Source organism: Haliotis asinina, chromosome 7 (assembly GCF_037392515.1).
Source record: "Haliotis asinina isolate JCU_RB_2024 chromosome 7, JCU_Hal_asi_v2, whole genome shotgun sequence".
Taxonomy (NCBI): Eukaryota; Metazoa; Mollusca; class Gastropoda; order Lepetellida; family Haliotidae; genus Haliotis; species Haliotis asinina.
In genome coordinates, this window is record NC_090286.1 from 57,191,827 (window position 1) to 57,206,278 (window position 14,452).

At 39.4% G+C, this 14,452-nt stretch overlaps 1 protein-coding gene across 2 annotated transcripts; it reads right to left on the reverse strand.

The window, feature by feature from the left end:
- Positions 1-5,705: 5,705 nt before the first annotated feature.
- LOC137290612 (eukaryotic translation initiation factor 2 subunit 1-like) lies at positions 5,706-12,431 on the reverse strand. Of its 2 annotated transcripts, none has more exons than XM_067821669.1 (8): positions 12,334-12,431; positions 11,432-11,688; positions 10,126-10,205; positions 9,761-9,909; positions 8,320-8,426; positions 7,571-7,668; positions 6,534-6,677; positions 5,706-6,202 (listed from the first exon to the last, which is right to left on the reverse strand). In XM_067821669.1, the coding sequence occupies exons 2-8, from the start codon at positions 11,667-11,669 to the stop codon at positions 6,032-6,034; spliced, it is 987 nt and encodes a 328-aa protein (XP_067677770.1). In that variant the 5' UTR covers positions 11,670-11,688; positions 12,334-12,431; the 3' UTR covers positions 5,706-6,031. The 2 variants fall into 2 exon arrangements, with proteins under 2 accessions (XP_067677770.1, XP_067677771.1); XM_067821670.1 differs by having other exon boundaries at positions 12,330-12,380.
- Positions 12,432-14,452: the final 2,021 nt, after the last annotated feature.

The window sequence follows — 14,452 nt, forward strand, 5'->3', positions numbered from 1 at the left end:
CTAACGTAGCTATCTATATTGCCGGTTCACTGCCGAACACTCCATTTGTCAAACGATCCAGTCATCGCACAGACCAATCACGTGTGACCAGTGTAACTGCTTGGTCTGACTCACTAGATAACAAGGTGCTCCCAACTGTGTGAAACAGACGGATTGAGCCACTCCAGCTCGTTAAGTGATGCAGATTAACCAGGTTATTATCGTGTTTATCAGTTGCGTCTAGTCATCTGTTTCGTGGCATGCGTTTAATCAAGATTTACGCGGTAGTATTTCCTGAGGTATAAAATATAGATGAATGAGTTTAGTTTTACGCCACCGTTTTACTCCAGTAATATCACGACGGGTGACACCACAAATGGGCGTCACACATTGTACCTATGTGGGGAATCGAACTCGCATCCTCGGCGTGACGAGCGAACGATTGCCGTTTTTTCTCTCATTATTTCCCGAAAACACTGTGTTAAGTCGAACAAGGACTCATTACACTTATCCGTTGTCACGTAACCCCAGTGTGATCTTACATGTACGATATTAAGTCTAAGCCGGTAAGGTGTTACCGCCATGGGTCGTGCACGCAGCTTTGAGTACATAGAGTCTCAAAGAGGAACGCCACAAATGGGTTCATCTACTCTAGGAATAAAACCACATTTCAGATCACACACTGGGGGTATATCATCAACACCTACTGAGGGACATGTTTCACTGTTGAGGACTTCCTGAGAGGTGTCTCGAACCACTGCCGTCCATCTTCAGATTTGAATCCAGTCAAGTTTATCAGTACTTTGAGGAAACAGGCCAGAATAGACGCAGTACCTGCCCAGGCCAACCTGCACTGCAGCCTATCCTCAGTGCTGATCGTGCCCCATCTTCCTTCCTTCCCCAATCCCTGTCCTACCTCAGACATGACCTGGTGTTGACCTTGTGGGGCAGTGGATTACAACCAGACAGGGCAGACTCGTCCTCTGCACAGATGAACACTGATGAACATTAGGCTGAAGACCCATTGTCAAATGCTGTTGGACATTTGCCGGAGTTGGAGTGAATATAAACATTGTACATCAGTGTATATTGTGTATGTAATGACCTTTAGATACTTCAAAATATACTATTTCTGGTGTGTCCAAAAAAGTCGAAATTTCATCAAGAAGTGAACATGCATCAGTATTCCCGCTTTAATATATATTAGATATATCTGTATGATCATAAGGAATCATTTGTTAAAGTAAATTCAACTTGGGGAAGTCTTAAACAGATCACATTGATTTTTAGTGTGCCAAGTGGATGCATCTTGTCACACACACACACCGCCAGAACATCTTCCTGTCATGACTGTTGGCAAATGGCAATAAAACAAACTCACTAAACTTTTTACACAAGCGATTAATGTCAGTGATAATACAGGCAGTCTGTTGTTACTGGCTTGCGAGTTATTTCCATCCTGTGTAAAGATCCTGGGCGTTGCTGGATTGCTGTTTCCTACGGTCACGCTGTCTGTTACTCCTTTCTCGTCGGTTGGTTCTCTCAGATCTCCTTGTGTCATAAGGATGTCCGTCATCATTTTGTGGTTGTCAACACCTCACCATTCAAACGGCATGGGTTCAGTCTCCCGTCCTTCACATCTTTAATGTGTTCACGTTGTCTCATGGTAAAATCACAGGACATGCCGTAACCATTATTTTTGAGTGGTGCTCTTCAGTTCAGAATGTCGATCTTGTTCTCTGAAAGGCGTCGTTTGGCTATGAGCTTTCACAGATGATAAACAGCATGTCGGAAGCAGAGTCGATGTGAATGTATGGCATCATCACAAACTAAGGTCTTGGCAATGACACGGTCTCTCAAAATAACAAGTACTTTGAGGTGATTTTCAGGTTTACAAAACTCCACAAAATGTTATCTCATAAAAGGATTCCTGTGAACGGACCCATTCAAGAATCAGTTCAGAAATTGGTAAACTGTCGTTGCGCTTCGTTCGGAAACACATAAGATTTTCTGTGCCAGCACATAAAGAAGGTTTTCAAACATGTTCACCGGTGTTGTTGCTAACTTGACTCAAGACGTTATCTATTTTCAATATGTGCTAATTTACGCATTACCTAAACCCTAAGCGAAATGGTAACATCACCTCAGATATATTGGGACTGATATGTTAATTATTGTGATATAACATCGTATGGTATGGATTGTAGAAGTAGCCTAAGTTAATGGGCCGATACAGTGGTCGTGTCTCTGTGTTCATTAAATGAGTTTAGTTTTACGCCGCACCCAGCAATATTCAGGCTACATGGCGGCTGTTCATTAAACAAGACTATGTTAGAACACTTCCTCATTTTGAGCATTGTGTAGTCATATAGTTTGAGACATGATAAAGACACAGTGATGTGATGTTTGTTTATATCTCACCTGAAAATTCTCCAATATATGCTGTATTGATTTTGCCATCACAAGGGATAAATATTTCATTGTAAAAACTGCAAAGGATCTTTTTTAGAATGTTTATCATCATTTAACAGTTGAATTATCAAAGGAAATAGAATTGCTACATACATTTTGCATATGTTTGCACCATAAGGGTGCCAGTGTGGTTGGCCATTTCATTTCAAGCACTGACATTTCCCCTTACATTGTGCCATTGTCTTTCCTCTGGTGCCAGATCAACCAGTTCCATCAGATAATCAGTCAACTGAGATCCAAAGCACGTGGACCAGGGGAGAAACAAATACTACAGGCCTCAGAATACAAGTAAAGTATTCATCCTTCATTTGTATGAGTTATTTCTAGAAAATTGAGATACTATTTTTCAGCAGATAGAGGAAAATGTTTGACAGACTGTGGAATCTATAACATATCTTTATCAAAGTGCAGCAGATCAGTTCAAGACAACGTATAGAAACCCGGGTACTACTTCTGTGAATATACATCAGCCACCTTGGTGGGATTATGATTTAGATGAGATCAAACACAAAAAATACTCAGCCATGAGATCTCATATATTACAAAAGCATTTAAACACACATTCCACTTAAAGAAAGAACATTAGTTTCCAACTCAAAGAAAAAACTCAATGAATCAAGTAATGATCCTAAACAGTTTTGGAAAGTGATAAAAACATGTAAGGTGAATCTTTCAGCATCTAAGGGCATATCTGTAGATGAATGGTTTAAGCATTATAATGAACTTTTAAACTGTGTTTCCATTGATGGCAATGTTGAGGTTGTGTGGAATAAAGTGGATACTGACACTGATATAGCGGATGAAAGTTTAGCTGCACTAAATTATATCCTTTTCAGAAGAGGAGGTACTTCTAAGCTTAAAAAAGATTTCAAAAACTAAATCACCAGGACCAGAAGGATTAGTTGGGGAAATCTTAAGAGCTACTAAGAACTATATGTCACCTATTCTCACTATGCTGCTGAACAACTTCTAGGATACTTAGTTTTTTTCCAAAATGTTGGGAGGAAAGCATCATATGCCCTTTGCATAAATCTGGTGATAAAACAGATCCAAATAACTACAGAGGAATTTAACTGATTAACCCCTTATGCAAGATTCTAATCTCAATAGCTGATAACAGACTGAAACAATGGCATGATAATAATGATACAATTACAGAGGCAAAAGCTGGATACAGACATGATTATTCAACAACAGACCATATGTTCACCCTTCAAGCCATGGTCACTAAATATCTGCCAAAGAAAAGTGGAAGGTTCTAACAACTTTTTATTGATTTTTCCAAGGCATTTGACTGTGTTTATCAAAAAATACTTTATGAGAGTTTGACAGAAATGGGAGTAAAGGGAAAATTTCTTTAATTAATTTTCAACATGTATTCTTACGCTGTGTGCTTGAGTAAAAACTGATTCAGGGTTATTACCTTGCTTCAAATGTAATATTGGTACCTACAATGGATGCACTGTGAGTCCACAGCTTTTCAATATATTCATAAACAAACTTGCTCAAATGCTGAAGGAAGGTGGAAGAGCTGTTTTGATATCAACTCATATTCCTGATTATTTTCTCTATTATTTGCTGATGATGTATCAGCTGTTTTACAGCTCCAAAACAAAACTAATATTGTTGAAAACTTCTGTGCAGATACAGGCATGAAAGTCAATCTGGACAAAATGAAAATTATTGTTGAAAATTATTGCTGGTACTCTCCATTCTTATGAGAAATTGTTTTTAAATGGTGAACTAATAGAAGTTGTGAATATATACATATATCTTGGGATTGTGTTCTTTCCAAAAGTGTCATGGACTAAAACACAATCCTGTATAGCGCCTCAAGCAAGTAAAGCTATATTTACCATAAAAAATTACCAAAAACGTTTTGGATGTATTAATCAGGACATATTTATGATATCTGACTCCACCATTGCACCTAAACTTTACATTTTAAATTTGTAAGACTTTGCTCAAAGTCACCAAGTATACAAACAATAGCAGTTGTGTTTGGAGAGTGTGGCAAGGTGTCAGTGCAATACCACTGTACCTATCAATTAATAAGGTACTGGGGCAGACCAGTGCAGCTAGAGCACCATAGACTTCCTTATAAAGTCTACCAAATTCTCAAATCTCTTGATGATAACAATAAATCTATCTGGATAAACACATAAGACAAATACTTTTTCAGTATGGTTTTGGGTTTGTATGGATTTCACAAGAAACTGACTGCATTAAATCATTATATCTAGCTTTAAACAACGATTTTATAACTGCTTCCTTCAATACTGGCACTCTGCACTTGACTCTTCATCCAAATGTAAATACTATTCACAAGATAAATTTTTACTTAATGTTGAACACTACTTGTCCGGTGAGCTATCATACCCACGGAATGTTCTAGCCATGTTCCACTGTATCAACTTTAGATTTGTGGTGGAAAATGGCCACCACACAAATACACCATATGATCAACATCTGCCTTCACTGTCACTCTGTTGGTCTGAACTATGTTGAAGATGTCCTACTTATCTGTGGAAAATATTCTGAAATTAGAAATAAGTGCTTCCCAACACAGCAGACCCACCATCCAACAATTGAAACTTTCGTGCACTTAATTACCTATTACAACATAAATTATCTGAAGAATTTTAACTAAATTCTTCTCCACTGTATTAAAACTAAGAAGCAAACAGACTACAAGAACTAAGTGACCCTGTATTTCAATCATAATGCACACCCAACACGTATGTATTCCTCATATTTGGATTATGTTGTATTATGGGCTAAGGGCCTACATTACTGAAAAAAAAATATGTCTTTTTGGATTTATAACTTCATTACTACTTACAACACAACATTTCTGGGCTACTTCTAGCCCCTTCATCAGGGAACGACAGAATATGATTATGAAATCCATACCACATGTAGTTATGTTACCTTCCAAATGGCCATCAAGCATCAAACTGTTGTGAGTACCACATTCAGTCAGATCATGAAGCTTCTTCTTTACCACACCATCATGTAATGGTTTCATGATCTCAGTGAGCATTGTATTCACTTCAGGTATGCCACAGAAACCTGTCCAGTGATTGCCACATTTAACACTACTGATGTGAAGTAAAATCAGTCATAATTTCATTGTCAAGATTACAGGACTTTGCTGGAAAGTGATTGCTCATACTACCATAAAACTGATTTCAGGATAGGACGTCTATCCACTGGACCAGAAGAACACAAAATAACACATATGAACAAAAGACTTGATTTATACACTTTGAAATTTAATGACCTGTCATAGAATACAATATACATGTGGCTGTATGCAGATGATGAATGGCTCCACATCAGGATTGTGTGCCTAGTTCCTGATATCCCAACAATCTCAGTATACAGAGTTGATGGTAACAGTCACAGATCCTGCATCAGATCTGCCAAAATCAATTCAAGTAATGATTCAATGTAAAGGAAACACATATGTTTGCATCAGACAGTAGTGATGTCAACAATGGAGTCCAGTCAATGATCAGTAGACGATTGATGAGTCCAGCATAAACCTGAAGATAAAGCACTCCCCTCCATACGTCTCTTAATCTTCTTTAACAATGTCAACATCGGCTAGTTTGTCATCAGGCATCACCATCCCATACTCTTCCTCGTCATCATCATCAGCATCACCATCAACCTCGCGGTTCTCTTCCTCCAAACGCTCCAACTGTTTGGCGAGTTCAATCTCATCGATGTCAGACACCACACGGGCCTGAAGCACAAGGTTCATATCATTTTATCAAAACAGTACAAGAGGCAGGAATCATCAGAACAGTGATAAAGCGTGTGCATGGAGTTACGTCCCTTTCCTTATAAAAAATTATATAAAGGAGGCATGGTCTTTGAGATTTTACTCAACAAGATAACATTGATAACAAATAAATCAAATATTAGAAGATCTATATTTCAGTGTTCATCTGTGAGAAAGGTCAGCAAAGTTACCAGATGATGAAAGACTATCTCCTTAGGAGGATGTCCTACACAGCCAGCCCAGCTGGTCACCCTACTACTATGTGTCTAACTGTATGGAATACACCACACACCTGCTGCTGGATGTTGAAGGCCCCTCCAGCCTCCTCTATGCTTTCCTTGATCATAGCCACTGCCTGGTTGAGCTTGGCTAGACCCTCTGTACGCTCCAGGGTCTGAGTTGTTATCACATACAGTGGAGGGGCAATCAGGTTGATCTGTAACAGAGGACAGAACACTTGGTCTGGTATACTAGGATATAACAGTTGACATCGCATCGGGTCAGATCAACGTGGATATAACAGAGAACAGAACACTTGGTTTGATATGCTAAGATATAACAGAGGACAGGACATTAGGTTGGATAAGCTAGCATATAACAGGACAGGAAATTAGACCTGATATACTAGGATATAACAGAGGGCAGGACATTAAATCTCATCAACTAGGATATAACAGAGGACAGGACATTAAATCTCATCAACTAGGATATAACAGAGGACAGGACATTAAATCTCATCAACTAGGATGTAACAGAGGACAGGACATTACCGGAAATTAAATCTGATCCACTAGGACATAGCAGAGGACAGGACCTTAGGTCTGCCACACTAGGATATAACAGAGGACAGGGCATTAGGTCTGCCACACTAGGATATAACAGAGGACAGGGCACTAGGTCTGACACATTAGGATATAACAGAGGACAGGACATTAGGTCTGCCACACTAGGATATAACAGAGGACAGGGCAGTGGGTCTGACACAATAATACATAGCAGAGGACAGGACATTAGGTCTGCCACACTAGGATATAACAGAGGACAGGGCATTAGGTCTGCCACACTTGGATATAACAGAGGACAGGACATTAGGTCTGCCACACTAGGATATAACAGAGGACAGGGCATTAGGTCTGACACACTAGGATATAACAGAGGACAGGGCATTAGGTCTGACACAATAATACATAGCAAAGGACAGGACATTAGGTCTGCCACACTAAGATATAACAGAGGACAGGACATTAGGTCTGCCACACTAGGATATAACAGAGGACAGGGCATTAGGTCTGACACACTAGGATACACAAGGAGAATGGAATACTGTACCTTGATTGGCAGGTTTTCTGTGGACAACTCTAATCCTTTCTTTAGTGCTCGTTTCACTGCATCAACACCTTCATAATTTGTACAGGCAACCTCAATATCTGAAAACAGTACAGTGCAGAATGGTTGCAATTAATACGTCCTTCAGATAACAGGATTAATGGTCTAGCATAACCAAGTTGAGCAAGTTAAGTACATAAGATTATCTACAGCCACAAAACCATGGAGATCTCATCATATATATAATCCAACTTGTCAAAACAGAAACTTGGCTTGTTGCCACAAATGGTTGGTGCCTGACTGATCATCCAAGAGATTGAAAGTAACCACTGTCTTCAGTGTCTCCCATTTCCCATCACACTGGGTCACCATGGGGTGGGTGGGGTGAGTGGGGTGGGGTGGGTGGGGTGGGGTGTGTGTGTGGGGGTGGGTGGGTGTGGGGGGGGGTGAGTGAGTGAGTGAGATTAGGCTTACGTCGCACTTAGCAATATTTCAGCTATGTGGCGACAGTCTGTAAATAATTGAGTCTGGACCAGACAATCCAGTGATCAACAACATGAGCATCGATCTGCGTAATGGGGAACCGATGACATGTGTTAACCAAGTCAGATAGTCTGACCACCCGATCCCGTTAGTCACCTCTTATAACAAGCATAGTCACCTTTTATGGCAAGCATGGCTTGCTGAAGGCCTATTCTACCCCGGGACCTTCACGGGTTGAGTATTAAAGACAATGTAGGTGTACTAGTTACCTGCTCTGATCTTCACTGCCTGAGGTGTCAGTCGACGTTTGATGTTCTGGAGCAGCACTTCCTTCGTTTCATCATCAATGTCACACTCATCAAGGACCTCAGGGTTCCTGGGACCACATACACACTTTATCAACATGGCAAACACCTGTGTATGTTATGTCAATGTAATCAACAATTGCTCCCGCAAAAAACTGCATGTCTAATTGGGAGATGGGAGATTTATAGTTGGAATAACATAACCTGACGTTATTTCACATATTATTACAAACAATGGCTCAACATGAACAACAAAGGTGCCCATGTGCAATAAGAACATTCACGATCTGCACTGGCCAGTTTTGACTCCCACCTCATGCAACTACACATACCTACAGTACTGCTTTAAGTTATGCAGAGTTCACATATTCCCTATGTGGCCTTACATTTAACCATACCACTGTCTTGTTCACTGTGCTCAGTGAAACCAATAAACATGATAAATAAAATCAACACAATGTCAATGAAAGCTGTCAAGAACAGCATAAATATTTTATAGCAAGCTGGAAGTTTGGTTGCTATTCGCAGCAGAAGTCTATTTGTTCACAACATATGGTCAGATGTCTGTGGTCAAAGGCAGACCACAATAATTTCATTCTTTCAACAAACAAAACAAAAGATAATTCTAATAAAAAACAGGCAAAAGATTGCAAGATATCCAGTTGAGTGATTCCCATCAAACACACTTTATACTCAGTACTTGCTGTGACAATGTCATCAGTAGAAATCAAATGAGTGAATAAGCCAGTCAGTGATTTTACTTTTTAGCTGCTCATAGCAAGATTCCAGTAATATCGCAACTGGGGACACTGGAAATGAGCACACACTGTACCCAAATGGCAATTCAAACCCAGGTCTTCGGTGGCATAAGTGATCACTTTAACCACTAGGCTACCCCACTGTCTGTGGCGTTCATAACGATAATCATTGGTTGATTAATCTACATATTACAATGTGATGTGCTGGTGGTTACAGTGTGTATGCATTGTCAGTAAATAAGGAAAGAGTTATTTCCCCTTGTACATGAAGGACCCTTGTACATGAAGGAAGTGGAGCTTTGGTGAACAACACACTTATCCCTCCACATATTCTATCAAAATGACTCATATATGATGTTAAAATGTGTCATGTCATGAAAGATGGCATATACCAGAAACAATGAATATAGTCCAGTAATTTCAAAGCCTCCAATTAAAGCTCTAAATTCACACTAAACTGTGTTTGGTAAGTGGCTATTTTTTCAAGTCTGATATTGTTATTTTCCCATAACTTAAATTAACCACACAGAAGCATGCAGACAATGATGTTGCAAAATAGTCTTAACTATTAGTAACTGCAGCTGAAATGAGTAGCTTTGATAACAGACATTGGGTGACTTTATTCCACATAAAACAAAACAACTTACGTAACGGCATGTTTGAAGATTTCATATGAAGTGCCAGGCTTCTTATACTTGTCATCAAAGGCCCACGCAGTTTTTGTGTACAGCTCCTCAAACTGTTCATCAGATGTGTAGCCAAGTATCTCGGCCACATGTCGCAGTATGCTGTTTACCTGAAGCAAAAGCAACCCAGCACTATACTTCTTCCTCGGTCAATACTGCTTTTCGCAGGTCCATAAAAACAGGTATTGACCTTTTCACTAGTCTATATCTGTATAATATTTATACTACAATGATATCATCAATGGGGGAGTAATCGTATCAGCCAGTATATCTTGGGTATGTCTTCACACAGGAGTTGCATACAGATGGAAGGTGGATTGACTTACAGCCTTGGCTTTGGCAAACTTCTCCTCACACTTCACCACCTCCTCTGGGGAAACTCGTCTCTTTGATAAGTCGATATATCCTGTTGGTTAAAAAGGCATATAGTACAACATTTGAGTCCCAGTGATTGTATTCACACAAAGCACATCGTTGAAAGTAGAAGTGCCTTTATTCACACAAAACACATCTTGAAAAGGAAGAGTGCCTATAGTCACACAAAACACATCTTAAGAATGACTACTTATGACATTTTCACAGTCATCATGATTACAGCTTTCTTCAGAATAATAATCATATCAATCAGTGTTAATATGTGAAGCATTGTCACAAGCCTGGCAAAATTTCATGAGATAAAATGAATAAACAGCTGCTGATGTGTGATTGAGTGCAGACGAAAATAGAACTATTAGTGTAAGCCAAGGTAAAAATCTAACATTTACTATTTTGAATAGTTAACAATTAACAAGCCGTTCATGTAGAAGGTGAGGTGCAAGCAGGTTTAACATGTTAATGGTCGCACTTCAGATTATCTCACTCACATGAACATGGAAATGTATGTGTGTGTGTGGCTGCCTATACCATGCATACTAGTCCAAAAAGTTGGTTTTAAAGTGAGATACCATGCCAAAGTTTAGCATGAGTACCCTACTCAGAGACACATTATACTAACCCTGAGCCGACCAGTCCTTGATCTACCCATTAATGTCAAGTTCAAGGCAGGTATCAACAAGAACAATACTTTAACATTTTTTGGTATGATGCAACCGGGGATTGAAAATGTGACATTCCACACTCCGGGCGGACACTCTAACCACTACACCACAAAGGTATACTCCTGGACAACTGGTTCATGAGTTCAAACATGCTCCAGTCAACAGAGGAAGACCACAAACGTTTCAAATTTTTGTGTTCCATTTGTATTACTATGGTTACAGCTTTCACTTGGGGACATAATAATTATTCTTAACCATCTTAACACCCCTTTTTTTCTATATATTTTTCTGGGTGAACTTACTTTTCTGCACAGGGTGCAGGTAATGAATATCTTGGCACATACTAAAAACACATAAACTCTTGTGTCACCACAGCAAGGGAACCCTTGAACACATATCGAAAATAATTTTTATGTATCCAACACAAAAAATCCTATAATGTATTCGCATGAAGCATAAAGATATTCTACCAATGTCCGAGTTGATTCTTGAATGTGTCAGTTTACAAGAAAATGTAACAATAAGGTGAGATTGTACTGGATAATTCCCCAACAGAATAAATACTAAAATACTAACACAAGTAGTAATGTCAAACCTTTATCTTTGTCGACTCTTATAACTACAACACATTCACTGCGCCCCACTCGAATGAGTTTGTTGATAGATCGGATACGTCTCCTGGACAGCTCACTGAGCAGAATCATGCCCTCAATATTGTTGTACTCTAGCAGATGTACATAGGCTCCCATCTCAGCAATGGAGCGGACGTTCACCATGACAACATCCTCCACTTCTGGGAATCTGTTCTTGTAAAATCGACATGACAGTACCATCTTGCCTGTTTATCAAACTCTGAAAGAAGACACCAAATCATAATATAGTGAAAAGAAGGCATATATTCAGATTTTTCTCGAGTCTACACCTAACACGCCTCAAAGTATTCTGAAGAATCATTACATGGAAGCAAACCTTTGTATGCTTATGGCCATGATGACAGACTGTTTAGATTTGTGCAATGTCTCATGATTAGACATTTCAGTTTGATCTCAATATTTCTGACGCAAGAATGGATATAGATCTAACACTCAAAATAAACCTACGTTGAGTGAAATACAAACCTACACATTCAGCATGTCAGTCATTGTTCATTTAATGACGATTGTTATCTTTATGACATCTAGACAGATGAGGGTGATTTGAGAGAGAAACTGGGCTTCATATGTCAATTTCTATATGGTAATCACTAATTTTATTACTTGAAGATGATTATACGTTGAAAGGACTGGTCTTCTGGATGTTCTATATTGTGATCAACACTACTTGAAAATGTCCAATACGGGAATGAGATCAAAGATACAAGCTTTCACTCAGGAGCACATCTTAACGATTCCAGTTTATGCGATTCTTCGTAAATATTATAAAACACACAAGAAGCAGGGGAACAGCCCAGAAACAAACCTACTAAACGTCTAACAGATTTCTGCTAAGCATACCTACATGTGCCTGATGCAAGAGCGACTGAGTCTAAGACTGGGATATTGTCTAAACCAAAATGTGAAGAACTCATTTTTAGTGCGATGCGGCATATCACCGGCGAACCAGTTAGACATATTTACTAAAGGACGAGTGAGAATGCGAAACGAAGTAAATAGGAAATGTCCATCTTACGTCTTGGAAGTTATTGTGAAATACATTTGAAACCGTATTGTAACATTAATATATTGAACCATTTACTCATAAACTGAAGGTAATGTCTAAAACTGCCAGTATTTGTATTAGAAAGATACTACAGTGCCTAATAGACATGTGACAAATTTTTGCTTTACACGCCAAGGGAGATAATAATGCAGTCAAGTAATTCATATACCACTAAACATTTTCGCAGGGGCCACTTATTTTCTATCATATATTGTATTTGAGATAACAAATTTTACTACTAATCTGTAGTTGAGTTCCATCTGGTATTTAAATTCACACTCTCAGAATTAGGCGCCCAGTTATCACCGAACATACTCAGCCCCAGAGGCTTCCACAAAATGGAAGTCTGACAACTGGCAGACACTATCATGTACATGAATAATTATTGTGTACCCCTCCGGTTCCCGTGGCCGAAAGCTTTGAATATACAGTGCTATAAAGAATGTGGTAGCTTGAAATATGTTATGTTTGTCATTACACAGTCAATTTCAGATTCTGATACCTTTTCTATAGTTAAGTCCATTCGAACCGACAGTAATTGAGACAGCAAATCTCTAGCGCACACCTGCAGGTTGTGATCAAACAAACTCACTCAGGTGCTGCGGCATCCGTACAGAATGGTAGTCTGACAAATGGTAGTGAAGATCATTGGTGTGCCTTAGATCAGGTGCCAAAGTACGTGATCAGGATTGACAGACTGGTAAATATAGGTGTTTGTCGCCGCCATCCCACAAACGCCACCTGAACACCAACATCTCAGACCGGACACAGTGTTTGGAAATGTCCCATTCAGCCGACTGCATGGCTCTAGAATATACTCTGTTAAATCACTGAATGTAAATTATTAAAATCACAGTGTCTAGTGTTTGATTAGGATGTGTAGGCCCTGTATTTCGATGTGGATATGATACACCTAGTTATTGGGAATGGACGTGGTATCGGCGTAAGGAGTCACTGAAAACAAACGTTGTGGGTCCGTGTGTTTTTCAGTCGGCGTCAAGCGGAAGGACCGACGGTTATTTCGAAGGCTGACTTGTCTGATGGTGAAACTCAAAACCACATTCATGTTTGTAGTGACATGAAAGTGATGAAATAGTGATGAAATCGAAAGACACAAGAACGAATGTGCTATACATTACGCATTTCCATCATAAGTTTCTAGGTGCAGTGTTTATTGTAATGATATTACACATTTTTCCAGCAGTTAATCAAATGCAGGCCCAACATGTTTACAACAAGTGTCAGTGGCACAAACATTTTCAAGAGCATCTTTCTTTCACCCTGACAATCTTGATGCGCCATTTGTAATGTATGTGTACAGTTAATTCGAAATAAAAGCTTGTTCATTATGGTGTATAAATGCATGTATGATCACTGATTCTTTTTTATAAGATTAGTCATGACAGATAATTTGAATCATGTAGAGAAAATAAGAGTTATCTCCCTTCCATCGTGCACGGAAAGAGTGGTCCGCGTTCATCGCGTGGAGATGTTTTACACTGAGTGTCATCTTGAGTACCAACAGTGTTGAGAACATCTCATCTCGTTTTCTTGGAAAATATCACCTGCGTGGATCCCCTGTTACACAATGCACGATCCCCAAGGTATCAAGAGCCGACTCTAAAACTGAAGACGAAAATAATACGTCGCATCAGTGGATGCTCGAAGACTGGGTGGTGACAGGAGTGGGTAGACGCTCATAATATAACCATCAATGCGACAACACGCAAATTCCAACACACAGTAATGCTACACGTTTCTGTCACTCCTTTGAAATGCACTGTTACATGACGTCCGCCTTTGTGGCAGTTCGGTATTTGAGAAAAACGAAACCATGAGCACAAACATCGTGTGTTTTGTGACATGACTTCAGAAAAGGAACCGTAATTTACATAAAGTGGACCGCATGCAGGCTGAG

Coding starts and splice junctions, on each gene's coding strand:
- LOC137290612 (XM_067821669.1), bottom strand. CDS start 11,669: ATGGTACTGTCATGTCGATTTTACAAGAACAGATTCCCAGAAGTGGAG. Junction 10,206..11,431: donor AAGAGTCGACAAAGATAAAG/GTTTGACATTAC, acceptor TTTAACCAACAG/GATATATCGACTTATCAAAG. Junction 7,669..8,319: donor GGCAGTGAAGATCAGAGCAG/GTAACTAGTACA, acceptor TACTGTTTTCAG/ATATTGAGGTTGCCTGTACA.